Source organism: Pogona vitticeps, chromosome 7 (assembly GCF_051106095.1).
Source record: "Pogona vitticeps strain Pit_001003342236 chromosome 7, PviZW2.1, whole genome shotgun sequence".
In the NCBI taxonomy this organism is placed as follows: domain Eukaryota; kingdom Metazoa; phylum Chordata; class Lepidosauria; order Squamata; family Agamidae; genus Pogona; species Pogona vitticeps.
In genome coordinates this window covers 31,400,210-31,424,630 of record NC_135789.1, presented here as the reverse complement: position 1 = coordinate 31,424,630, position 24,421 = coordinate 31,400,210, and the positions used below count along the sequence as shown (strand labels likewise).

Here is a 24,421-nt window from a genome sequence, read left to right as displayed (position 1 = left end):
AGAGGGGAAGAGGGCCCTCTCGGTGGCAGCTCCCACCAAGACGGTTGAAGGCTCTCCCTCGGGAGGTCACGCTGGCCCCCTCCGGCAGCTGAGGATCCCTCGCTTCAGGCAGGCCAGGCGGAGTCCCATTTTGAAGTTAAGATAGTTTTCCACACTGACTTGCTTTTAATTATTCAGTTGTATTTTCATTAGCGTATAGTTTAATTTTTCTTTTCAAGTTTAAACAGGTGATGTTTTAAATTCAGTTCTTTTTAATACTGGGAGCTGCCTTGGAGCCCCTTATCAAGGGGGGGGGGGAAGCGCCCCCTAAAACAAACAAACAAGCAAGCAAGCAAGCAAGCGTCTCTTTCTGGGAATCTCAAGCTCAGAGAAAGGCTTTCCCCACCAGGAAGAGCCAGGATTCCTCAAACCCTTTTTTGGCTCCTCGGCCTGTAGTTTAGGGGGTAGAGCTTTGCACAGAAGAAAGCCCAGGCTTCAAAATAAAAAACAGTGTTAAGAAAATTTAGCTCCAGGTAACCCAAGGAAAAGGAGCTGCTGGAGAGCTCAAGGGTTCAGGCATCTGGCTGCGGAGCCAGAGGTTGGGAGTTCGATTCCCCCCCATGGGGCCTCCTTGTCAGGGGGGGGCTGGACTCGATGATCCTGAGGGTCTCTCCTGGCTTTGCAGTTCTAAGAGGATGATTCATACCTGGGGGGGGGGGAACCCTGATGCTCACATAATCTGACGTAATTCCTTCATGTCAAATCACGTGAACATCTGGAATCCTGGAGTAAGATCTAACCATTATTTAATTAGTTCGTTACTTAGTTATACATAATAGTTGCAACTTAGAGGAGTCCCATTCAATCAGCAGAACATACAGAAGACTTGGCTCACCGCGTCTCCACTGATTCAATGGGCCTGCTCTCAGTGCAACTTACGACCGGGCTTCAGCCTTCCTTGGCCGCTCAGAGGCCGGGGTGTGTGTGTTCCTTTTGCTTTACAGCTTTTATACCCTGTCTCGCCTCTGAAGAGTGGGAGACGTTTGACAGCCAGAGAAAGGCGTCCTGCATCAGAGATGTTGTGCAGTTTTACAACATCCCAAACCACTTCTGAACAGGTAGGAAAACAACCACGGGGACCTCAGAGAAGGCCCTGCCTGTCAAAAAGCCTCCACGGCTTGGAACCGGGTCTGACCCCAACTTAACTTACGCGTTCACCACACCCCGGAGAGGGAGAGTCCCATTTCTTCCCTTTCTCGCAGGCTGCAGGAGGGGTCCTTGGTCCCAAGGAGAAGCTGTCCGGACCGGCCCATGAGGTGGGGTCGAACGTCATCACACAGTAACCCTTGTATTTTTTGACCTTTGAGGAAAACCTTGGCGAGGAGGCTGTAAAAAATGATGATGATGCATGACCAGGGACACCTGCTGTGACAAAACAATGCACCCTTCTTTTCTAGCCTGTGGCAAAGTAACCCCCCCCGGCCAAAATTAGACGGGCGATCTATTTTGGTGAGTAGCCATGTGTCTATCCGCCTAGGGTGGGTTCTGAGAGTGATGTCTAACGAATAAGAAAATTATTTCTTATTGATCACACACCCAGGTGATGTCTGATCAATAAGAAAAGGCCCAGGGCTACCCAGCTTCTCAGCCATTCAGACATGCCAAAGTAATACAGCCTAAAAGCACTGCTGGCCCAGCCTTACACCTTCAGAAATTCTCCCGAAGCCTCTTTTAGCTACTAAAATCTGCGGGTCAGTTCTGCTGTTTGGAACCCAATGTTCTGCAAAAGTCCGACTTCATACTGCAAACCCTGAAGACGGCCACTCTGCTTCCGCGCTAAACTGTGTTCTGTCTCCTAGCCGAAAGGCAGACCGCCCACAACAGGGGATCGGCGTGGGGAGGGCGATTCTCTGGGGTGCTGGAAGCCACCGCAATGTCAGGCTGCACCTGATGCTACGAGGAAGCAGAACTGCTCTGGTGGCACCCACTCCGTCGTCTCCTGCGAGGCCGAAGTCCTTTCCATCCCACGCTTCTTACCTGGGCTAATGGGGGTGCTGGCATCAGTTGGTGAATGAGTGTTCTTGGGAGTTTTAGGAGCCGGTGGCTTGCAAGAGTCCTCACAGGGGATGCTCGACAAGTCCTGAATGTCAACCGTCGACCTAAATGAAACACAGCCCAGGTGTAGACGAGCTGCCCCCCCCCCCCCGGTGGTGCCTAGGGCAGCATAACGTGCCGGGGAAGTTGCAAATCCACAAACCCACAAGTTGTCGCCTCATCCTCCTCCCGGGTGGGCAACAACCAACAGCAAGAAGAGACTTGGCCCGGTTGGGCTTCCCACGGAAACAGAAGCAAGGGGTCCCTTACTCGTCGCTCTCTTGGAACTCTCCCAGAACCTGGCCCGGCTGTGCGCTCTGCCTCGTTTGGATGCTAGAAAGAAGGGGGGGGGAGAGAAAAAGAACCAAATGGGTAAAATGTTAGGGGTTGGCATGATTCCCTTTGAAAGCTGCCAAGCACGTTTTTCAAGGTACATAATGAAGGGAGCTGCAGAAACTCCTGAGTGGTTCTCTGGAGAAAATGAAGCCCATAAAAATAAAATTAAAAAGCCAAACCAAGAGCCCCGATAGGCTTTGTTCTGCAGTTTTTTTTCCACCCCTCAACGAACCGAGGAAGAAGCTGCCATCAGTCATACTGACGGTCTATTAACTCAGTGCCGCTTAAGGCTGGAGAAAGAGAGCCGCTTAGATGTTCTGTCATTGTCCAAGAGGAGCCCCTCAGCCCAAGCGAGCGTAGCTGACCGACTTCCCTGCTTCGAAGGGGCCACCTAGGCGGCCACAGCAGCAGGTCTGAGCGTTCCCTGGATCAAACCATGGCCTTGGGCCCTCCTTTCCCAGCCTGCCCAAGTTCCCACCAAAGTAAGAACTCTCTCTCTTGGGGCCCTCTCTTCCCTTGACCTCTGCCTGTTTTTCAGCCACGCAACTGTTTTTTTACATAGGATTGTGGTCCCTGTCCTACTGCAGAAGGAAGGAGAGGTGGGAAAGCTGCAATCTACTGGTAGATCTACCTGTGGTTTGCTGTAGGATTACCAAATGAGGAGTGGGAGGGGACTAAAATTCGAAGGCCTGAAGTGGGTTGACCCGTATTATAAACTGCACAGAGAGGGGCCCCAGCTGTCTTTTGCAGAGGGAAAGGAAAAAGGAACGGAAAGTGGGGAAGCTGGAGTAGAGGGAGAGAAAACAAGAAGAGGCCCAGACAGACGGAGCAAGGAGATCTAAAGTGGAAGGCAAGGAAGGGGGAATGAAAGGAAAGGCTCTACGCTGATGGGGGGATTCGGGATTTGAGGAAGAGCCCGGAAGACCCTGAAGGAGGGCCGCCCCATAGATGACCACAAGATGCAGAAGCACAGGAAGGGGAGGAAAAGAAGGCTGAGAAGCTTAGACCAGGGGAGAGCGTTGAAAGCAGGAACCGACAGAAGAGACAAAGGTTTGATTCAAAGAATCCAGGCTTCAGGACTTTTCGACTTGTGCTGTGTGTTTTTTTTCTCTCCCCCCAAATGAATTGCCACTTATTCTTTCGAAGGAAAAAAAATACAGTCGTGCCCCGCTTAATGATTGCCCCACATTACAACGAATCTGCTTTACGATGTTTTTGCAATCGCAAAACGATGGTCTAAATGGGGGAATTCTGCTTAGCGATGATCGGTTCCCTGCTTTGGGAACCGATTTTCGCTTTACAACGATCAAAAGCAGCTGATTGTCGGGGTTTTTAAATGGCCACCAGGTGCTTAAAATGGCTCCCCGCTGTGCTTAGGGACGGATTCCTTGCTATACAGGCACCGAAAATGGCCACCATATGGAGGATCTTCGCTGGACGGTGAGTTTTTAGCCCTTTGGAATGCATTGAACGGTTTTCAATGGGCTTTTTAATTTCGCTTTACGATGTTTTCACTTAACAGTGATTTTCCTGGAACGGATTATCGTCGTTAAGCGAGGCACCACTGTACCAAACCACTGAGATCTATCGACAACACAGGGTGAAGATGGGTTGGGCTCACAAAAACAAGGATGGCCATGTTTTCTTGCTTTCCCTGGATCTCCACTTATGTTACACGCAGAGATGTTGACTGAAACCCTAGTGAAGGAAAACACAGGTGAATCTACATTTGAAGGGCCGTCTGGCAGAAGGGGACACTTTCCTACCTGGCTGCAGGCATAAACACATCCCGTCCTGGGCCTTCCGGGTGGTGAGGTTGTGCCCCTCCGTCCTGGGGGAGCAGCTTCTCTCCTGTGAAAAAGAAGGGCAGCCTGTTTACAGAGGGTTGTTCTGCAAGTGGGGGGACAGGAAGATTCGACCCCGCTAATGCAGGCTGTGGGTGTGGGTGACAGGCATGAGATGGGGGATGATGGGAACTGGTGTGCCCAAAGCTCGATTTCCTAAAAGCCAACTTAGCGTCATGGTGGTGGTGGGGGTGGTGGGGGCATACCAGAGATTTTTGCTCCTGCTACTCAGCAAAAATAGAGATTTCCTTTCTTGTTCTTCTTTTTTTAACCAAGCACATCTAGGAGTTCCCGAAGGCTGACAAAATATTTACTAATCCTCAGTGAAAACAAACTCAGTGTCAGAGTACATGTATGAGACCGTCCCCCGCCCCTTCAGGGAGGAAGATGGAAATCAGGATGTTATGCGTGAAAATCTAATTCCATCTCTCGCCGGCTCTGCAGTCACACACACGGGGCTGCTGAATCAGCAATGGGATGTCATGGGCGCTGATAGCGATAATAAGATTTTCAAACCGTAGCGCCGCAAGGATAAGAAGCTGTGCCTACCAAAACACGGGAGAAGACTTCTCTCCCGCGGCAGCCTCCCTGCGCCTGGCCTCTCTCAGCGCGTACCCCATCAAAGTGCTTCAAATAGACTTCTCCCAGTAAACATGTGTGTGGGGAGAATGTTAAATGCGCTTCTCCCCCGTCGGAGACTTAACTGGCAGAGGCAGAAATACGTAGGCTTTGTATCTGTGTGGTTTGAGCCTGGTGGCGCAGGGGACACACGGCAGGACTGCAGCCGAGACTTTGCTCACAACCTGGGTTCAACCCCAGGTAGCCGACTTGAGGTTCCCTCAGCCTTCCCATCTTTCCGGGGTCGGTAAGTTGAGTACCCGGCTTGCTGGGGGGGGGGCAACATGTAGCCTGCATAATTGTTGTCAACAGGGTGGGGAGATGCCTTCCTTGGGTGGCCTAGTGCCCCATCACACCCCCACACCCCAATACTCTTGCTGCTGCTGCTTCCAGGCAGTCCTCTGGAAGGCCACATCAGGTACTCCCTTAACTGTGGCTATTGCTCAGCTTTCCGCAGGTTGGCAAGCCCAGAACAAGGTGGTCCCAGATTCAGGTAACGGTGGGGATGGTAGCCTGGTGAGCGCCGAAGAGGGAAAGAGGAATGCCCTCCCTTCTTTGAAACCGTGGGATCATGCATTCAAGAAAGGCTTGTAACACTTTAGGTATCCCAGGCATGGCCTTGAGTCGGAGAAACCCAAGCTGGGCTGTTAGGGACGGGACAGTTGAGAGGCTACCAGTTCACACTTGGGGGCACAAAAGAATGACAGGGATCCCCATTTCCCCTCAAAAAACCACATCGGCTTTGAAGGGGACAGGACTGCATTTTTCAAATCCTTGAAAAAGTAGACATGCAGAAGGAAGGGCAGGATCTGTTCTCGATCCTCCCAGAGGGCAGGACACATCATGATGGGCTCAAGTGACAGGAAGCCAGATTTCGGCTGAATATCAGGGGAAAAAAAAACTTCTGAACCGTTAGAGCAGTACGACAAGGGAGCCCATGACCTCAAGGGGAGGTGGTGAGGGCTCCAAGGCTGGAGGCCTCCACGAGAAAATTGGACAGCTGCCCGTCAGATCGGCTTTGGTTGGCACTGAGAAGGGGGCTGGATGTGATGGCCTTAGAGGCCCCTTCCGACTCAGTTATTCTACGATTCCTAGCCTTTGATTCGAGAAAGAGGAGGTTTGACTTCTGAATGTTTCTTGTGCTTGGCTGGACCACCCCTGGAAGGAGAACGGTCCCTCCCTCAAAGCCGGGAGACCCCATGCCTCCTACGAGGCCATTTCCCCTGCTCTAACCTCGCAGACTGCAGTGTGTTACAGCTTTGGGGAAAGGCAGGCCAGCTACAAACAGCAGAGGGGAACGCCACATTTACCCAGGAGAGAGAGAGAGAAAGAGAGGCCAACAGGCGATGTGACATTTAAAAGTCCTCAAAAGGTTTGGCTGAAGTGACGGCGGCGGTGGTGGTGGTGGTGGTGACCCCTGTAATGGAGGTGGGAGGCATGGTCTTCTTAACAGACGTCTGCAAGCATCTCAAAAGCCACTGTGGCCACAGCTGCTTCACTGAACTTCTGCATACTGAATTAAAGCAAGGCTGGCCCTTGGCCCAGACCGTCCAAGAACCAGCCCAAGGTGGAACAGGAAGCCCGTTCAGAAAGATGTGAAAAACTGGACTGATATTTGGAAAGTCCTCCCCCTGCGGCCAAAAAGGGGGACTTGCCTTTCAAGGTATCTGTGGGATGCTCGTTCTTCCCACGACCTTTGTGGGACATTTCCAAGTCTTCCTCTTGACTCCACAACAACTGCGTCCTCTCTAGGTCTTCTTCTTCTTCTTCTCCGAGAGTGGTACTCTGAATCAACAACAACAAAAGCTCGGTTTCCCAAGGGGCAAACTGAGGAGGAAAACTGGTGCCCCTGGCGATGGCATGGGAAGGAGCCGGCTGCACGGGGATCTCTTTTCGGCCCTTCAGATCCGAACGGGGGAAGTCTTGCCGTTTTCATCTCACCCAGAGTGGGAGGACCGGCCCATGCCTTGGAAGCATCCACCCCTAGAAACCTGGACTAAAACGTCTACCATCCCACCCCCTAGGCCATGCTGGGTGGGGCGGATGGGATTTGGAGTCTGACCCCCAGAAGGCCAGCAAAGCCCCACTGCCTGCTTTAGCAGGACACGCTGCGGACGGCACCTGGAACCTTCTGACAGCAACCCATGCGCACCGTGCTGGTAGGGCTAAAGGGCTTCAAGACCAGCTGGCTTGCTTCGGGCTCCTCCGCCTCTTCGAAGGGGGGGGGTTTCCTCTCCAGAAGTTACTGGTATTTTTCTTCTCATTCACAAGATGTTCCACCAACCACATCGTATTGCCTGCCCGTCCCCCCCCCCCGTGACCTTCCCCTCCCCTCTTGCATTTTCTGAAAGCATGTTTTAACATCCCTTTCTACTGGAGCCAAGTTTAGGGCTGTCTACTCGCAGTTCAGATCTGCAGAGAAAGCCTTCGGTCAGAAGCTCTCAATTAGTGCTTTTTTTTTTTTAAGGGTGGGAAACACTGCAGCACAGAAGTTCCAAAAATGGTGAAGAGGCAAGACAAGGGATGAGGATCTTGAAAGGAAAGTTTGGGTGCAAATCCCAATCAACGCTGTGCTCTTACTGCACCCAGTGGCTGGATGCTGAGGGTGGAACAAATGCCCTGGCTGTGGGCCCATGACACTCCCCTTCCGCGCCTTCCCTTTCGGCGTGCCATCCCATCATCCACAGGCAGGCATTTCCAGACCTGACGGATCCAAAGCAAATGGGAACACCACGCCACTGGGGAGCGACACTGCAGGCAACGCTGCATTTTCCCACGATCCCGCGAGTCTTCCCTCTTACCGCTAGTCCGGATGGTTCGTGAGGCGCCGAGGAGTCTAAAAAAAACTCCGAGTCGGGCGTCAGAAACTCCTCGGATTCATTCAGAGAGGAACACGGGGAGGGGGCCAGCTTCTCCTGCTGTCCCTGAAAAAAGTACCGTGAAGGAATCGGTGCTCAGGACTTCACCAAGTGACGATGACTTATTTAAACGCTTCTACGTTGCCCTTCGTTATTAGTTCCCAGGGCGAAGGAAGACAACATCTAGACACGTATGATTTCCCTCGATGGCTGCTATTAATATTTCGGGACGCCCCGATCCTCTGCCACTCTGAAGCCACTTCCAGAGCTCCTCTCAGGCCTCTCTGCCATTCTATTTACTTTCTGAGGGAAAGAGATTGATTTGCCGAGGGTTGCTAGACGATGGACAGGGGCAGACGGCTGCCCTGGCTCTGGATCTCTGGAAGGACGTCTTTACAAGAGCGGAGGAAAGTCAGGTGTGGGCAAGGGGAGAGATCCCACTGTGTGGAAAAGGCTTTGCTTTAAAAGGATTGCTTTTAAATAATTCCTCTGGCTCCCCTTAGGAGCCTCCGTGAAGCTTCTGGTGTTTACTGCCTCCTGGGCAGACCCCCAGGCTTCTTCCTCCCAGTCCGCTTTGGCGGGCCCCGGGGAAAGGGAGCGCAGGCGAGAGAGCAGGGAGAGCTGCCCGGATTTCACATCTTTATTTCAAATTCAGCAAAGTGGCATTGTGAGTCCCCGAGGACGGGATGGGGCGGCAGGGAGGCCCTCCTCAGCCACAGCTTCCGCAAAATTCAAGACTCCCAGAGCTGCTAGAATGAGAGTCAGGTCGATTAACAAGAGAAGGGCCTCCTGGCTGCATATTTAAAAAATTATTTTTTTTTAAATAACCCCCCCCCCCAAGGGATCTCAGGAGCCCTGATCTGGAGAAGAATGCAACCTTCTGACTTAAATGCCATGTCTGGTCCTCGCAGCAGATGCTCAGCAGGTCTTTTGCTGCCTGCTCTGGTCCTCAGAAATGGGGTGTTGGGTGGGTGGGTGGGATGGAGAGAGGAATGGGTTCCACCAGGTCTGAAGGTCACATTTTTATACCACAGACCAGCAGCTCCCCACCTTGGATCTCCCCCAGATGTTCTTGGACTAAAACTCCTAGAAATCCTGGCCGGCACAGCTGGTGGCAAAGGCTTCTGGGAGTTGTAGTCCAAGACCATCTGGGGATTCAAGGCTGGGAGCCACTGCCAGAGACTCCTTAGGTGGCAACTGGCAGAGAGGGGTGGAGAACCATTTCTTCTGTGGAGAAACGCTTTGGTGCTGAGTGACACGCGCTCCTTTCTTTCAATCAGGCCGGTATGTCCTCAGCTTGATAAGATAAGCCCCTCTTAGAATAACAGATCTATAACTGAAGGATGACATATGTGGTTTTCTACATCCAGGGCTCCCACTGAGTTGAGGACACGACGTTCATGAAACACCATATAAGCACATTTCATAAAGCAGATTTCAGGGGGGTGGGGGAGAACAGGACACTACATTTCTTGACAGGGTCAGCAAATACAATAAGCAGACATGAAGCCCTCATGCTCACTGTCAAGACCTCAGAAATCTCCCTGTCGTCTGAAAATACCCACTCAAGGCAAATAAGAATTTTAAAAATTGGGCGCAGGAGGTTTCAACATATACCTTACACACATCCTCAGCTGTGCTGGTAGAAACGGAGACACTCTTGCGTGAAGTTACGCCACGCATGGTTGGCGTCTCAGTGGCTGGAAACTGGCTGCTTTTGCCTATGCAAGAAATTACATCGGGTGAGATGCGAGGGCCAGCGTGATTAAAGACTCCAGGAGGGGCAGAGAACCAGTGAAAATTAGCATCCAGAGAAAAAATGGCTGTTTCTCAACAGTCTGGCCAACTGACAGAATATTTTTTAAAAAAAGTCAGCGGATGGCAGCAGGAAAGCGACACAGCAATGCGGGGTGATTAAAAGCCCTATGTGAGAACTGGGTAGGAACCTGGCACACGTTTTTCTTCTGGAAAGGTGCCACATCAGTTACAATTTTTTGATGGTGTGATCTGCCACATGCTTATCACCACACAAGGGACCACAAGGAGCGAATTCTTGGCGCTGAGAATAGAATGGGAAAGCCACTACCAAAATGAATCATACAGCAGCGCCGTGTGAGGGGGGCGTGTGTCTCTTTTTCTCTGCCATTTTCAAGGATCTCCCACTGGGGTGGGTAATTTCTTGAGGAGTCTGTGGAACAGAGCGTTTCTGGGCACCCCGGGAAGTGGAGCCCAACCTCCCCCTGATGGCGGTTGGAGGAACCACATTACAGTTGCCTTTTTTCCCCCTAAGCTGGAGAGCTCTGAACTTTCTTATTTTTTCTTAATTTGTGCATGCCCCGTGTCATCCTCTCTGGCCCACTCCTCATTCTCCTGTTTTGTAATATCCTTTACTCTCTACGGTTGTGACACAGCTGTGACACAGTGGAAGCTGCACTCAGCAGGTCCTGGGTTCGACTTCTACCCTCTCCAGAAAGGGCTGGGGAAAACTGAGGAGGTCCTACCCGTCAGTGCCATCCTTGCAGAGCAAGCGGTACCCAAGGCTCTGTCTGAGGGGCAAGGAGGACATAACAGACTATAGCAAGACTCCCTTATTCACGTGCTTTTCAGCATCCGTCGGGTATGTGTGCGTGCGTGCTTGGAACCAATCCTCCAGGGACACGGGAGCCCTACTGCATGCATCGTTAGAGCTGAAGCCACACTCCTGTTTCAGAGATGGGGTCTAGGCAGATTTTTATATTTTGAGAAATCAGATTGGTGAGCTGAGCCCATGTTTAGCACCTGAAGGCCAGCTGCAAAACAAACCAAGCTGATTTACAAAGGACCTGAGGGGGAGGAAAAGCTCTTAGTTGTGATGATCAGAAAAGGGAGCAATGAGGAATTCTGTGCTATTGGTGACCCACGGTTTGACCTGGCCTTGCTTATAAGGTCACTTCCTGTGAGGCCACCTGGCCCAACGCAGAAAGCAAGCGGGCGGCGGCGGTGGCAGAGACGCTCACTCAGCCCTAGTAGTTCCTGACCCTGGGCCCTTACTTTGGTGCAGGGGGCCCAAGAACCTTGTTGGCTCCGTCCCTGGGTCGCTCCGTTCTTCATTGCCACAGGTCAGCATCTGGCCCCCATCCGGCGGCCTTCCTGCCTCAGAGTCGCTCTGGTAGGACCAGCCGGGCTCCTCACAGGCAGCACTTTCAAACGTCTCTTGGGGGCCCTCTGTTTCACTCTCCGATGAGGTCCATCCAGTGGGAGGGGGGAAACCAAGCTCACCGGAAGCCGTTTTCTTGGCCATGTCCTTCACTTCCACTGAGAGGAAACAGACAAGCAAACCAGCCAACCAAGTTGCAACATGCGTGCTTTCTGCAAGAAATGTCATGTGATGAGGACAAAATCATCAGAGAGATTTCTTTGAGGAGCTCAGAAAAGGGCCTAGATCATAATATATGAAAGTTATTCTTTGCTTAATATGCACAGTTAGATCCAGCAGGTTAACCCCGATTAGTCAGGTCAAAGGAGAGGTGAAACCCTTTCCTCAGAGGGCAACGGGACATATGATTTGGCCTTTCCAGCTTCCTCTTCTGCCACCCGCCTGGACCGTTGTTCTCTCGCCCAACATCTATTTCAAGTCAGCTGGGAGTGTTTTTCAAACTTGCCATTCTTTGCCTTACACCGCCATCTGGTGGCCGGCCGGACAACACGCAAGGAAGGTGACATAATAAGAAGTCAGACTCAATGACTGAGTCTTCTGACAGCTGTCTATCATTTATCCGGGATGTTCTCACCCTCCTTGTAGGGCATGTATGATGTTGGGATGTCCAGGCCCGAAGGGGGAAGAGTTCCGTTATGAAGAATACTATCCAGAAACATTTTCTTCATAGCAGGGGTCTTAATAGCCACCACTCGCGTGGGCCATGACCATTTTGGACAGGGAAAATGTGAGTTAAAATCCTGGCTAGCCCAGAAGCTACTTGAGTGGCCTTGGGCAGTTTTTCCTGCTTACTTTAACCTACCTGGCAGAGCTGATACACGGAGACAGTAGGGTAAGGCTAGATCATGCCCTCCTCTTCTATATGGAAGAAGAGGGCGGTGGGGCGCGCACGTCAACCCGTCTTCAAACCCTGTGAGGTCACAACCCCAACAGGACAAAGGATCTCGCACGCGTCCGTACTCACTCATCCATTCTGCCTGCACCATCCTCCTTTCCTCGCTTCTCAAATCTGACTCATAAACTTCCGGCGCTGACTTCGAAGAGAACCTGTGAGGCAAACATTGTACAAAGAGGGCTGGAGGAAAAAAACGGAAACAAAATGGCCACTTGTAGTTCTGACAGCGAGGTCGCCAAGGGCTGGGCCCGTTTAGAAGTCTCTGAGAGCCACAGGTGTATTACTTTCTGAAACTCACCCTCCCTGAGAAATCCCACTCCTAGGTTCATAAACGTTTTGTTTTCTGTGAAATCACAGGATGGGAAGGAGCAGAGCCTTGTCTTAAAGAAGGACTCTGGGAAGTACCGTAGGACCCCCATATCCACAGGCATCAGTTCCAGCCCCCCCCCTTGTGGATGCTGAAAAACGCGGATTACAGCAAACACTATACAGTACATATGGTAGCATGGTCTCTGGCTCCTTCTAGTGGCCAGTTCTCATAACTTCACAGAAATATATATATTTCCAGGAATTTTTATTTTAATATTTTTTTACATTTTTGATCATGAATAAGTGAATCAGTGCATATTGATCCTGTGGATACCAGGGCCCTACTGTGCAATTCTCTTTTGAACAGAGAAAAACAGAAGGCTGAAGCGGATCTAGAAGCATCAAACTTAGTGTGGGCCACAGCAGGTCCTGTGCTGCCCGTCCCAGCTAAGTTCAGAGAGCCTTTCTGGATGGCCGGCACCCAAAACATCTCCGGCTACTTTCTGTCTACCTGCCATCTTTATCAAGAAACAAAAGGGTTCAAGTCAGCAAAGTTGCCGTGACACGGCCCTTCAGGCTGTCACCGTTTTCTGCTTCTTTAAGATAACATCATCATCGTTGTTGAATGGCGGAACTGGAAGGGACCCCGTGGATCATCCAGTCCGGCCCCTGTCAAGGAGGCCCTGCCTGGGGGAGAATCAAACTCTCAGCCTCTGGCTCCACAGGCAGAGACAGAAACCACTGAGCTACATCCAGCAGTTCTGGATAGAGCTCACCTCTTCAGGGGCTAAGACTCCAGCGTTACCACTGAGCTCAAATTAAGCTAGGAGAGCTTCCGCTTCCAACGACATCTGCCTTTCTCTCCAGGCGCGGCTGGGGAATTGCACGCTCACCCTTCGTCTGCGGTGGGGCTCCCTCGATGCGGCTGGGTGGCGGGGCTCTTCCTCCTCCTGACGGACACGCCCGGGTGCAAAAGCTGAAAAGGTAAACTCCATGATACAACTGGGGGCTGCAGCCTTCTTGTTTTTTATGAAGAAGGCAAAGTCGCATCCCGCTGCCTCTCATTAGCTGCCTGTAATTAAGAGTTTGCTGTTCTGGCGCTCCCCTTCCCACACCGGATTCATGGGGGCACCAAGACAGGGCTCTTTGCAGCCACCCACAGCTTACGAAGGCTCGCAGTGAATTAAGAAAGGGCCTTTCTCTCTCTCTCACCCTCACCTGATAGTTCGGCTCTGCGCCCCTGTTTTGGGGGCTTCTGGGGGCTTCCGGCCTGCAATCGCTCCAGTACGGGAAGCCTCGGCTCCTGCTGTTATTCTGGCTCTCGTTTTCTGCGGCTTGGAAAGAAGGAAAAACCAGAGGCTGGTAGGTGCCCGGGATGCGCAGCGGTGGAGGGATGTAGTTCAGCGTTGGGGGCCCGACCGCCTTCCACAGGCGGGCTCTGGCTCCACTGTAGGGCACGCTGATATTTCTCAGGATGGCGTCCACCTTCGCCGAGTGATCCCGGAGGGAACCAGAGAGGCGAGGCTGTTCCTCCTGGCTCCCCAGGAGAGGCTGGTGCAGTCGTCTCCTGGCGTCCGCCTTGTCCAGCATCTTTTCCGTCCTACAGAGGGAGTCGATCACCTCCTGCACTTTCTTCTGGCAGATGGTCATCGCGAGGACGCACTTCCCATAGGTCTGGTCGAAGGAGGTCTGGACGATCCCACCTCTGTGGCCGGCCTCCCTCGCTTCCTGGTCCATCAGGTGGCCCTCCGGTGTGTGGCTCACCTCCTCCCTGCTGGACTCTGCTTCAGTGCCAGAGGAGAGACCTTCCTCGTAGCAGTTTGTCTGCTGGCTCCAGGTTTCTCTGGGCTGCGGCGATGGGGTTTGGGCTCTGTCCCCCGGAGCGGTTTGAGACTCCCTGCGGGCCTCGGCTCCCTCACCCGGCACGGCCACCTCCTTCCAGGCCTCTCCTGCTTCCTCCTCCTCTCCACTCTCCCCGCCCATTTCTGGGTAGCAGGTGTAGATTTCGTTGATCTCAAAGCTGAAAAGGCTGTCGTTCGTGTCATTGGTGTCGCCCTGGGCTTCGTCAGCTGCTTCCAGAAGTGGGATCGACTCCGCCATGCGAACGAAAGGCTCGGCCTGATGGGTGGCGGGCGCTTCGGGTTCGGAATGAGAAGCGGCATACCTGGAGGCGGTGAAGCTCCTGACTGAGGAATCAGGCACGAGTCAGAGGAGGAGGATGCTTGGGTACCAAGATGCATTTGGGGGGGCCCAGGTGGGGAGCCTCGGTCCCTCTGGGTGTTGCTTGACTCTAAACTCCCACCACCCCCAACCCATAATGGCTGAAAATCACCCCTGGCACACCAGTGAAGTCAGTATTACTGGATACTGAGCAGTAGATCTAGTCACAAGATGCAAGTAACTTGTAACAAATAACGTAGTTTGTAATTAATTCCTTTCAGTTCTTTTGTGCAATTGCTTAAGCTGGCTAGATAGCTCAGTGCTTTAGGTCTCCGGAGCCAGCGGTTGGGAGTCCGATTCCCCCACTCCTGTGCCTCCTGGGAGAACAGCCAGCCTGGGTAGCCTTGGGCAAGCTCCACAACAGTCCCAGGGCGTCCCCGGAAGAAGGGAATGGGAAACCACGTCTAAGTATTCTCTACCTGGAAAACCCTGAAAAGGGTCACCATATGTCAGAATTGACTTGATGGCAACATGATTATTATGACCAAAGCTCAGATAAATCACATTGCGGCTGCAAGACAAGAGATACCTTCCCTCTTTTCACCGTGTAACTTTTGATTATTTTTATAATGACGAAAGTGTGGTCTCGTTAAATGTGGAAGAAAACAGCCACCTGCTGGCTCCTGCCACGTCCTCCAGCTCCGTTACAGCTGGAGGAGCGATAAGGGGAAGGGAGGAAATTGTATCCCTGTACCAGAGGCCAGGGGCCTGTAGCATTTAGGTAGGTCCCTCCCCAAATACACACAAAATAATTAAGATGTGAACTTTTAGTCAGAACCGGACTAAGAATGCATTAAGTACTGGATGATCCTTACATATTTTGATTCTTTTTTTTCCCAAGAAAACAACTACGGCAGGGAGACTGACCCAGGCCCATGGCACACAGGGTAAAAAAAATAATTAGCCCTTCCTCAGCCCTTAATGAAAACTACTCCCAGCCTCCCCAGAAAAGCAACCGTCCCGGTCCAGGACTGTCCTGATCTGTCAGGGGACTGCCCCCCCCCCAGGTTCAACATAGAAAGCAGGACACAGACCTTCGTCATCTTGCCGGTCCGGCTCCTGGCGCGAGACCGCCGAGGCGGACAGCACGCAGACCTTTATGTCAGGAGGGGCTTCCTCTTCCGGGGAGCCGGTATTCTCACCGGGGCGCTTCCTGAGGGTCCCCACCAAATCCTTTGAGGAGGAAGCACACGGTTTAGGGCGTGGTTGGTGGGGAGAGGATTTCACCCAAGCGCTCCTTCTCCCTGCAGAGAAATTATACTCTCAGGAGGAGACTTGACCCAGGGAAGCTGAGGACAACAAGACACCATCCGTTCCACCAACAGCTCTCAGATGTTTTCCCCTGGCTGATCATCAGGAAGGGCAAGATCCTCTCTCAGCAGCCAGAGGCAAACAACGGAGATACTCATGAACTGATCTGAAGGAGGACTGAAGGGCTCTCGTTCACCTGGAAATCCGTCTTCAAGAGGTAGCGGATATCCTGTAGATTCATGGTGCGTTGCTTTGGTCTGGGCTCCAGGCCGGTCTTCACAATGTCGTAATAGAGTTTGGGCAGCCTGCTATCAGCTTCCAACCACTGGCCGGAAACGATGAGGTCCTTCACACGAGACCCTTCGAGTCCGTCCCAGGGAATGGTCTCTGGAAAGCAAACATCCGGAGTGCACACTCTTAACGGGGTTGGTCACCCCAAAAAAGAAAAGGACCAGAGGGGAGGGGGTAGAAAGGAAAGGATCTGGGCCGGAAAGTGCCTTCAGCAGCACTTCCAGTGGGGTGAAGGACCCCAATAACAACCCTATTCCTTCCCTAGAAAGAAGTTCTTAGATACTACTACGGTGTTTGGGTCTCTTTTTTCAAAAAGGAGAGAACTGGAGCCTTGTGGAGGCTTGTTAACGCAGAGGGCCTGTGTATCTGCGGGGGATTGGTTCCAAGCCCTAGCGCGGATGCTGAAAAACGCAGAAGGTAGCAAACACTACTTTAGTAGCAAATGCTGTACATAACATGGTCTCTGGCTCCCTCTAGTAGCCAGTTCTGGCAACTCTGCCTTTAGAAATACATATTTTGAAGATTTTAAATATTTTCAGACCATGGATAAGAGAATAAGTGGTTCCTGATCCTGTGGATACAGGGGGGGGGGAGGGATCCTGCTGTATAGGATTGATTTACAAACCTGAAAGCAGAATATAGCAGAAGCAACGTCACTCTCTCAAATAACAACCTCACAGAGGTTGGTGGTCAATAGTCAAGAAATCAAAACAGCGCCAATGAGGTTTATAGAATTACAGTGGTTCCTCGCTAGACAGTTACCCCGCATGACAGTTTTTTCGCTAGACATTGACTTTTTGCAATCACTATAGCGATTTGCAAAGCAGTGATTCCTGTGGGGGGAATTTCGCTGGACAATGTTTGGTCCCCGCTTCGCAAACCGATTTTCACTAGACTACAATTTTGACAGCTTCCTCCGCACTCGTAAAACAGGTGTTTTCGGGACCTAAGCTTCGCAAGACAGTGATTTAAACAGCTGATCGGCGGTTCGCAAAGTGGCAAACAAATAAGTAGATGCTCCTTTGGAGATTTGTGTAGCCAAGAGATCATATTATTGGGGGGGAGGGATGACACCTCCTGATAGAGGCCGCAGCCAGGAGCAGGAAGAATGGATAGGAACAGTATGGGTGAACAAGGCAAGAAGCTGGGAAGGGGTGGTGTTTTTTAAAAAACCTTCCCAACCCCCCCGGCATGTTCCCTCTCCCATCTGCCCGTACCTGTGAGGACCTCCTGCATCACGGTACAGAAGCTGTAGATGTCGGATCTGGCTGTTGCCCCCTTCTCGAGGATGACTTCAGGAGCACACCAGTTGTATAGCTGGGAAGGGATCGGCACCCGCGTCAGGTCACTGTGCTCTCCCCCGTCTTTGCTGTCGGAAGAAAGGGGGGAAAGGGTTCTCAGTGGTGGGGGGGTGAAGAGAGACTCCAAAATCCAGAAAGGCCATCCGTTATCCAAGGTTTAAATGCTAGCGAAAGCTATGGAGCATCTCTCTGAAAACAGACTTTGGGAAAACAGGGAGCAAAATACCGACAAGTGGGTCCCACCCAATTCTTGGTAGTAACGAGTGAATGTTTTTGGAGTGAGGCCAGAAAGGTGCAGTAAGGGGATCCCATTATCTCTGCGCACAAAGTCACACCGCATCCAGCAGGCAGGTGCCTGTGTAGAATGCAAGCACACACTTGCAATTCCGGCTGCTCTGCCGACAGGTGTTGTGCTCTTTCGATCCATGCACGGGGAGGTGGGGAGGTGGAGAGCTCCCCTCACCTTTCGATCATGTACTCCAGGTTAGTCAGCTTCGCCTCCCCGGCCAAAACGATGACCACGGCGTAGGAGCTGAGCGTGCGGTGGACAAAGCCGCACGAGTGGAGGAACCGCAAGGCGTCGCTCACCTGGAGCAGCAGGTGCACAATCGTCTCCATGCGCACCAACACGAACTCCGAGCGCTGCAGGGACAAGTGGAAGGAAGCTAAAGCCACGACGCCAGGAACAGACGCGGATTCTTAATGCGTGCATTTAGTTCTTCCTCCCCACCTCTGTTCACCGATGAGGCTTCCCCTTCAGTAAATGGGACGGCCATTCCCTGCCAGAAGAACGGGGTTTTTCTGGCTTCAGCTAAAAGCCGCCACCTTGTGGGGTCGTGAAGCACATTCAGTGCTTTGTTCCACAACCCATTGTCAGAGGCAGAACCTGCATAATACAAAAACCCCATCGCTCAGTGGCTCCTACGCAGAAAGCAGAATCCAAGGGCCGCCTGACCTAAGACTCTGGGCACCGCACGGCCTTCCAGAGCAATCAGAGGGCATGACCTTTCTCATGATAAACGCTACTAGGGATGGGAAAACAGGAATGCCTTTGAACCCCCTTTGGCACAGCAGTGAGAATGCCGGAGAAAAACCCGGGAGGTCCCGATTCAAAGCCCCGTTCGGGCTACCGAAGAGTCCTGAGGGTCTGATCACACAGGGAGACGAGACTGCCGTTTGGACGGCCTGGGGAATGGCCTGTGCCATCTTGTTTCTTGGCCGCAACACAACAGCGTCCAATCTGGACCCAAGCCGGGCCTTTCTGGCCCAGTTGAGGGGCTTCCACTTTGGGGGGGGAGGACCTGGGCTGGAGCGATTCCGTGGCAGAGACGAAGGTCGCTTAAGGGAGACGGCACACCTTTGCAGTCACCTGAGCCCAGTTGCTCACACTGCCTCCTCTCCCTACCAGGGCTGTGGGGTGGATAAAATTAAGGGTTCGCATTAAAAAAAAAAAAAACAAGAAACGCCTAGGCTAAGCTCCTAGAGGAGGAAAGGGTGAGAAAGATGTTACGCATGCAGGCATAAAAGAAGAGCGCCATCCAAATGGTCTTAAACACTGATGCCTGTAGGTAAAACCTAAACACCAGCAAGAAATCGCCTGTCGCCTTTACCCTCTCATGAAGGATGCTGTACAGCGAGCCAAAGTTAACCCTTTCAAACACTAGTCGGGTTGTCACCAAGTCACTGGACAAGCAGACGGCCATCAGCTGGAGCAAATGAGGGTGCCGGAGTTTGCTGCAGGGGAGAGAAAAAAAAGCCAGTCTGTGTTGGGGAAATGGGGGCTAGGCAGGAAGAATGTTCTTAGCCTGAGCAAAACGACAGAACGTGCCTCGAGCACTGGCTGCGACGGGCCAGCAGGACCAGGCGGCCGATGCCATAGAAGTCAATACAATCAGTTCTCTGGGGAAATATTATGCGACTGGTATTATCAACCAGCAACCCCATCAGTGTGAAGGGGAGGGAGAACATGCACTCTGTTCAGAACGGTGCATTTCTGATGAAAAGAAAGTTTCCCCTGGCCAGCCAGCCCTCCGTACCTACTGTGCTCCTGCTCGGCCAGGATCAGGTCAGAGAAACGCAGCTTGCTGCAGTGCTGGTGGGGCTTCGTGTTCATCTCCTTCACCGTGACCTGGCTCCCGCGCCACATCAGGCTACGAGAAGAGAAAAGGTGGGCTGGCAAAAAGGACTGGCCACAATGTACTTTCTTCCTTTCCCAATTAAACACCACTGCCAAGTTCAAGCAGAACATCTCATGTATATTCTACGGCTTCAGATTCCCATCATTTTCTCCGCTGTCTCAGTAGGGTGATTTCAGTCCACCTTTCCACAGCCCAATGGCTCCTGGGCCAATTAGGGATCCCCACCCCCCCATGGTTTCTGGATCAGGCCAGCCACCTCAGCTTCAAAGGTTCATACCCGTAAAGGAGTCATCCCTACTGGTTTGTTACCAAGATCTAGCAATGAGAGAGGTCAATAGTTGCTGTCGACGGCCATTCTAGATGGGAGGGGCTGTAACTCCCTCCAAGAGGACATGCTTTGTAAGGCCGAAGGTCCCACGTTTAGCCCCTGACACGGTGCATGACTGGGGTGGAAGTTCACTTGAGACATGGGAGCACAGCAAGCAAGAGCTGCTGGAGAGCTCAGGGGTTCGGGCACCTGGCTGTGGAGCCAAAGGTTGGAAGTCTGATTCCCCCACGGGGCCTCCTTGACAGAGACCGAACTTGGTGATCCATCGGGTCCCTGAACTGATGGGCTGGTTTCAGGGCTTCACTTAGGAAATGGCCGCTGAGGCACTCTGATAACACCTTCAGAACCCAGGGTCTGCCCTGGTGTAGTCACTCACTTGGTCAGGATCATGTATGGCCCAGCAGGGAAAGAGAAGGTCGGTTCGTCATCCGCCTGAACCAGTTCATTCTCCGTAATGATGGGTAGCGATGCGAGGTAGCCCAGCTGTTTGCTGGCCGTGAGGTAGAACTGAGACAAAGTACGGGAGGAAACAATTATTTTTTTTTGCACTTAAACGATGGAGTGAGAGTAACAAAGTTGGAGAGAGAAGGCAGAAGCCCCCACCCTGTCCACCCTTTCCCTCGTTCCTTCGTCCCTCAAGGTCAACCAGTGCTGAGAGGCGACACCACTGTGTCGGTCACAGCCCTTTCAGGTCTCAAGGCCATCTGCCAATGGAAGGGATGTTTTGAACCCCACCCTTTTGGGAAGGGGACAAGAAAAATCATTAGAACCTTAGCAGCTTGGAGCCCAGGGGGAGGCAGTCTTTGTTTCCTGGAAGTTATCCACCCCAACCGAAAGAAGTCTCCAGACGCTGAGTTCCACCTTGCTTGCTTTCTGGCGGTGTGTTGGAAGGGCTCCAGAGCGGATGCTTTCCCAGGCATTCCATGAAGATGCCAGGGATCAACCTCTTGAGCAAAGAGGTGCCCCAGAGTGGCATCCTTAGATTGAAAGTGGGGCTGGAATCTCCGGACTCTTGAGTGCCTCCAAGGTGACTGGGCTTGTGGGTCAACGGAGGCCTTTTATCCCTCTTGGGCCAGACTGGCTCTACCTGAAGGATGGAGAGCCCTGAAAGGAAAAGCTACCTACCCTGGAATTTTTTTACTGAGATACCCCTTGGTCAGTTCCTACCTTCTATGTTATCTGCACTGATAGCAAGAAAGGTGTGGGTGGGGCCCTGTGGAAGAATCTGGTCCTTTGAGTGAAATCAGCTTGTGTGTAGGGTGTGTGTGTGAACTGTCCATAGGGAGCTTCTGTTGAGATGCTTCTAGCTCAACAGCTCCAGCTTTCAGGATCGGCATCAGTGAGCTCAGAACCTCCTCAAAGCCCTTCTGCTAATCCCTTCCTTTGGGTCAGATTCCGGACAACATCTTTAAGGCTGGAACTGTGGCAATTCTGAGTCATTCCTGAGAGTTGCCGGCTCCTGAATTTTAGATTGGCTTAAAAATAATCACTTATTTTCAGTCGCTTCCCACGCAAACTGCTAATCCATCTCGAATTGTCTTTAATAAATCCTCCCATATATTTGGCTTCAGGGAAGTCACTGTCTGTGTTCTGGATCCCGTTGTCTTACCTTTCCATAGCCGAAGCTGTAGATGTTTGGGGTCGGGCTGTTCCCGCGTCTCAGGAGCCTTCTTAGGGGGCTATCAGCTGTCCTGAAGGGTGAGACAGAAAATAAAGCACAAGGGGGCTCTCACAAGGCCCCTGATGCAGAGGAAAGAGGCTGCTGGGGGGGGGGACATGAGAGAATGAAACCACCCCAAAATCCTCCAGGAAAGAAGATGCATCAGATTGGGCCCCGATGCTTTGCAGTCATGGCACCTGATGGTTTGTGGTTTGTCTCATTTAGTGCCACAACAGTCTTGGTTTTATTTTATTTTGTTTACACAGAAGCAGGCTAATGTGATTATGTCTTGGAAAACCAGCCATATCATGGGAGAAAGGGGAAATGATCTCTGCCTTCTTCTGCAGCCAAAAGCTCTCTCACCCTTGACTGATGCCTCCAAACTTTGACTGGCCACAGACCAGGGTTCTGGGGGAGTCCACCTTCCTAAGCAGATCAAAGGAGTCGCTCAGAATTGCAGCCTGCATGTGCGCCGTGCAGCGCTGGATAAACTCCAGCATCTGAAACAGAAGAGGCAGTCAAACCAAGTGGAGCTGTGAAGAAATTCTGCGTTTGAAAGCAAGCTTCAGAGGCCAGGGGTTGGAAACACAAAGGACAATGTAAAAACAACAACAACAAAGTATTTATTTATTTCATGGACGTGTAAACTGCCTTTGTGCTGGGTGGTTTACATCCAAAGTAAACCAAACATAAAGCAAATCTAAAATAATATACTAATAAACCTCATCAAATAGAGTAGGAACCCCATATCCATGGGGGAACGATTCCAACTTTTCAGGACATTGATAAGTAGTGGATACTGATCACGCGGATATGGAGATCCTACTGTATATACAAATGAAACAAACCATCAGCTAAAAAATTTTTTTTAAAAAAAGCAATGGCCAAAAGGGAAACATCAAGATAGCCAGTCTATAACACATTAACAGAGGATGTTCTTAAAGGCTCTGGTGAACAGCCTTGTCTTGAGCATCCTCTTGAAGGCTGCGAGGGAGGGGGCCAGGTGCAGTTCCACCTGAAGTTCCTTCCCTTGGGGTGGGGCCACAACCAAAAAGGATCGGTTTCAGTAGGTAACTTCCTGGCCTCTCTTGGTGTAGCAACCTGTAGAAGGATGGTTTGAGAAAGCAGTACAGGTTGATGTTTTTCAGGGAACGCTGCTCTGACAAAAGTTAATAGAGTAAACATGGTTTTAGGTGGGAAACACCCATTTCTAATTAACTGTGGGCACCATTTTCTCTTATGATTTATTGTGAGGAAATGCGAATGTCATGTGTGCGGTGGCTATAAAATGAATTTGCCCGAGTGCTGGAACATCAGCCAACGAAAAACAAGTTTCCCGGGTCACCTTCCTGCTCAGCCAAAGACACCTAAACGGCACCTGAGAAGCGACTTCCTTTCCAGCTTCCACAGCCCAGCTTTGTGGGTTCTTCCCATTTTTATCATGGACTCTCAGGTCTCCACCAGCATCCAGCAATTTGCTGAGAATCAATTGGTCACCAGAGAAGGCTGCAGCGTGGACCGGAGTGCTCCCATCGTAACAGCGGCTGAGAAAATAAGGAGCGAGACGAGAGAAAAGACGTGGTTAATATTTTTCACACAGCGTATTCCTTTCCCCAGTAAGTTTGTTTATATCCCACTTTCCAAGACAGAGCAGCTGAAAAAATGTCTTAGAAGAAAAAGGTTCATCAAAAGATGAAAATAATTTATTAGAGATATATGCCACATTACTGTTCTGTTTTGTTCCTTCCGAAGCACCTAAAATCTGTTTGTAAACAAGACAGGCCTTGCCCATCAAAATTAGTCTAAAATACACAGCATAGAAAGAAAAATGGGTGAGGAGGGAAGAGGAAAACAGGTGACTCTGTGCACCAGCCTTAAAGATTATGTGGCTAACCTTAAACAGAGGCAGTTCAGGAGAGAGATGAACCAAGCTGATGGGCCGTCTCATCTCAGCGTCTACTGCAGCCAGGTGAGACGGTATTGAAAAGGTGACCCCTGAGGGACAGCAGGTGGCCTTTCAGCCAGGTTCACTGTCCTGTCACTCCCCTTACTGGCAGGTGGGTCACTACAGACAAATGTTCATTGTAGAGGTTGCTGGAACAAAAGGCACCCTGGCCTGGAAGACGTGCCTGTGCATATGGAAGCCTAGAACAGTAAAACAAAGCGGGCAGCCTAACACTTACTGGTTTGGGTCCGAACCGTAATCCAGGAGGATGTCAACAAGCTTCCCCAGACCAAGCAAAGAGGCTGTGAATAAAGGTGTCTGGCCTAAGGAATTGATGGTGTCTGCAGAGATCCCTACAAGAAGCAATAAAAAAAAAGGGGGGGGAGAAGCGTTGGCATCTAAATAGAGAAGCTGCTGCAGAGAGCTTTATGGTTTGTTTTTCTTAATGCTTTCTGAACTGGTGCTTAATTTTATATATAGATTTAGATCACAATTTAAAGTAAAATCTGGATTTTGGGGGGGATTATTTAAATTTTTTTAAAAAATCTTTTTTTAACATTTAAAACAGTCTGTTGTTTTTTTCCACTCTGTTTTTAGGATGTATAAGCCCCATTGAAAAGATGAGGCATACCTCAAACATGAGCACAAGGATACCATGAAGTTTTAAAAAGTTTCATAATGGAGTTTCAGAACTTGAAACATGCTGGCAGAAACTGGAACAGAACTGAAAGGAGGATATCACGTTTAGGAAAACTATGAAACTTTTAAAAATCCCCAATTTCTCACATCTGCAATGCCTTCTACGAGGTAGTGTAAAGAGCCAGAAATTAGCTCTGCGAGTACCAATATATAAATAAGAACACATCAGAACAAAACTAGTGGCAAACACATGCCATCTGTGGTAAGAAAAACAATGAAAGGTTGAAAAACCCGAAGTGTGTGGAACAAGCGAGCGCCAGACAGAAATTTGGAGAGCTGAGTTCTAGTAAACCCCGCAGGGTCATGAAACTCACTAAACGACCTGCGAGGAATACAGTATACTGTATTGTGTCTTCCTAAAGGTGAATAGATTTTATTCCCCCCGTTTCATGGAATGGAGGGCTCTCTCGTTCCGCTTTGTTTCAGAGATGGAAACTTTGTACAGTACACAACTCCTTG

At 51.1% G+C, this 24,421-nt stretch overlaps 1 protein-coding gene across 9 annotated transcripts in view; it reads right to left on the bottom strand.

The window, feature by feature from the left end:
- The window catches only part of TEX14 (testis expressed 14, intercellular bridge forming factor), a 47,979-nt gene that overhangs the window by 6,489 nt on the left and 17,069 nt on the right, over positions 1-24,421 (bottom strand). For 4 of the 9 annotated variants that reach the window (XM_078379310.1, XM_078379308.1, XM_078379313.1 and 1 more), the window contains exons 3-20: positions 23,502-23,616; positions 22,697-22,862; positions 21,682-21,818; positions 21,268-21,349; positions 20,035-20,165; positions 19,229-19,342; positions 18,803-18,926; positions 17,656-17,834; positions 17,109-17,260; positions 15,797-15,987; positions 15,384-15,522; positions 13,348-14,315; positions 13,023-13,105; positions 11,890-11,972; positions 4,176-4,260; positions 2,344-2,406; positions 2,017-2,138; positions 1,190-1,365 (exon numbers count right to left, since the gene is read on the bottom strand). In XM_078379310.1, the coding sequence (XP_078235436.1) occupies positions 1,190-1,365; positions 2,017-2,138; positions 2,344-2,406; positions 4,176-4,260; positions 11,890-11,972; positions 13,023-13,105; positions 13,348-14,315; positions 15,384-15,522; positions 15,797-15,987; positions 17,109-17,260; positions 17,656-17,834; positions 18,803-18,926; positions 19,229-19,342; positions 20,035-20,165; positions 21,268-21,349; positions 21,682-21,818; positions 22,697-22,862; positions 23,502-23,616 (3,110 nt within the window). Of the gene's footprint in view, positions 1-1,189; positions 1,366-2,016; positions 2,139-2,236; positions 2,407-4,175; positions 4,261-5,371; positions 6,657-7,672; positions 7,796-9,346; positions 9,451-10,759; positions 11,078-11,889; positions 11,973-13,022; positions 13,106-13,347; positions 14,316-15,383; positions 15,523-15,796; positions 15,988-17,108; positions 17,261-17,655; positions 17,835-18,802; positions 18,927-19,228; positions 19,343-20,034; positions 20,166-21,267; positions 21,350-21,681; positions 21,819-22,696; positions 22,863-23,501; positions 23,617-24,421 lie in introns of those variants that run through there. The other 5 variants (XR_013538088.1, XR_013538089.1, XR_013538090.1 and 2 more) reach the window with 5 other exon arrangements.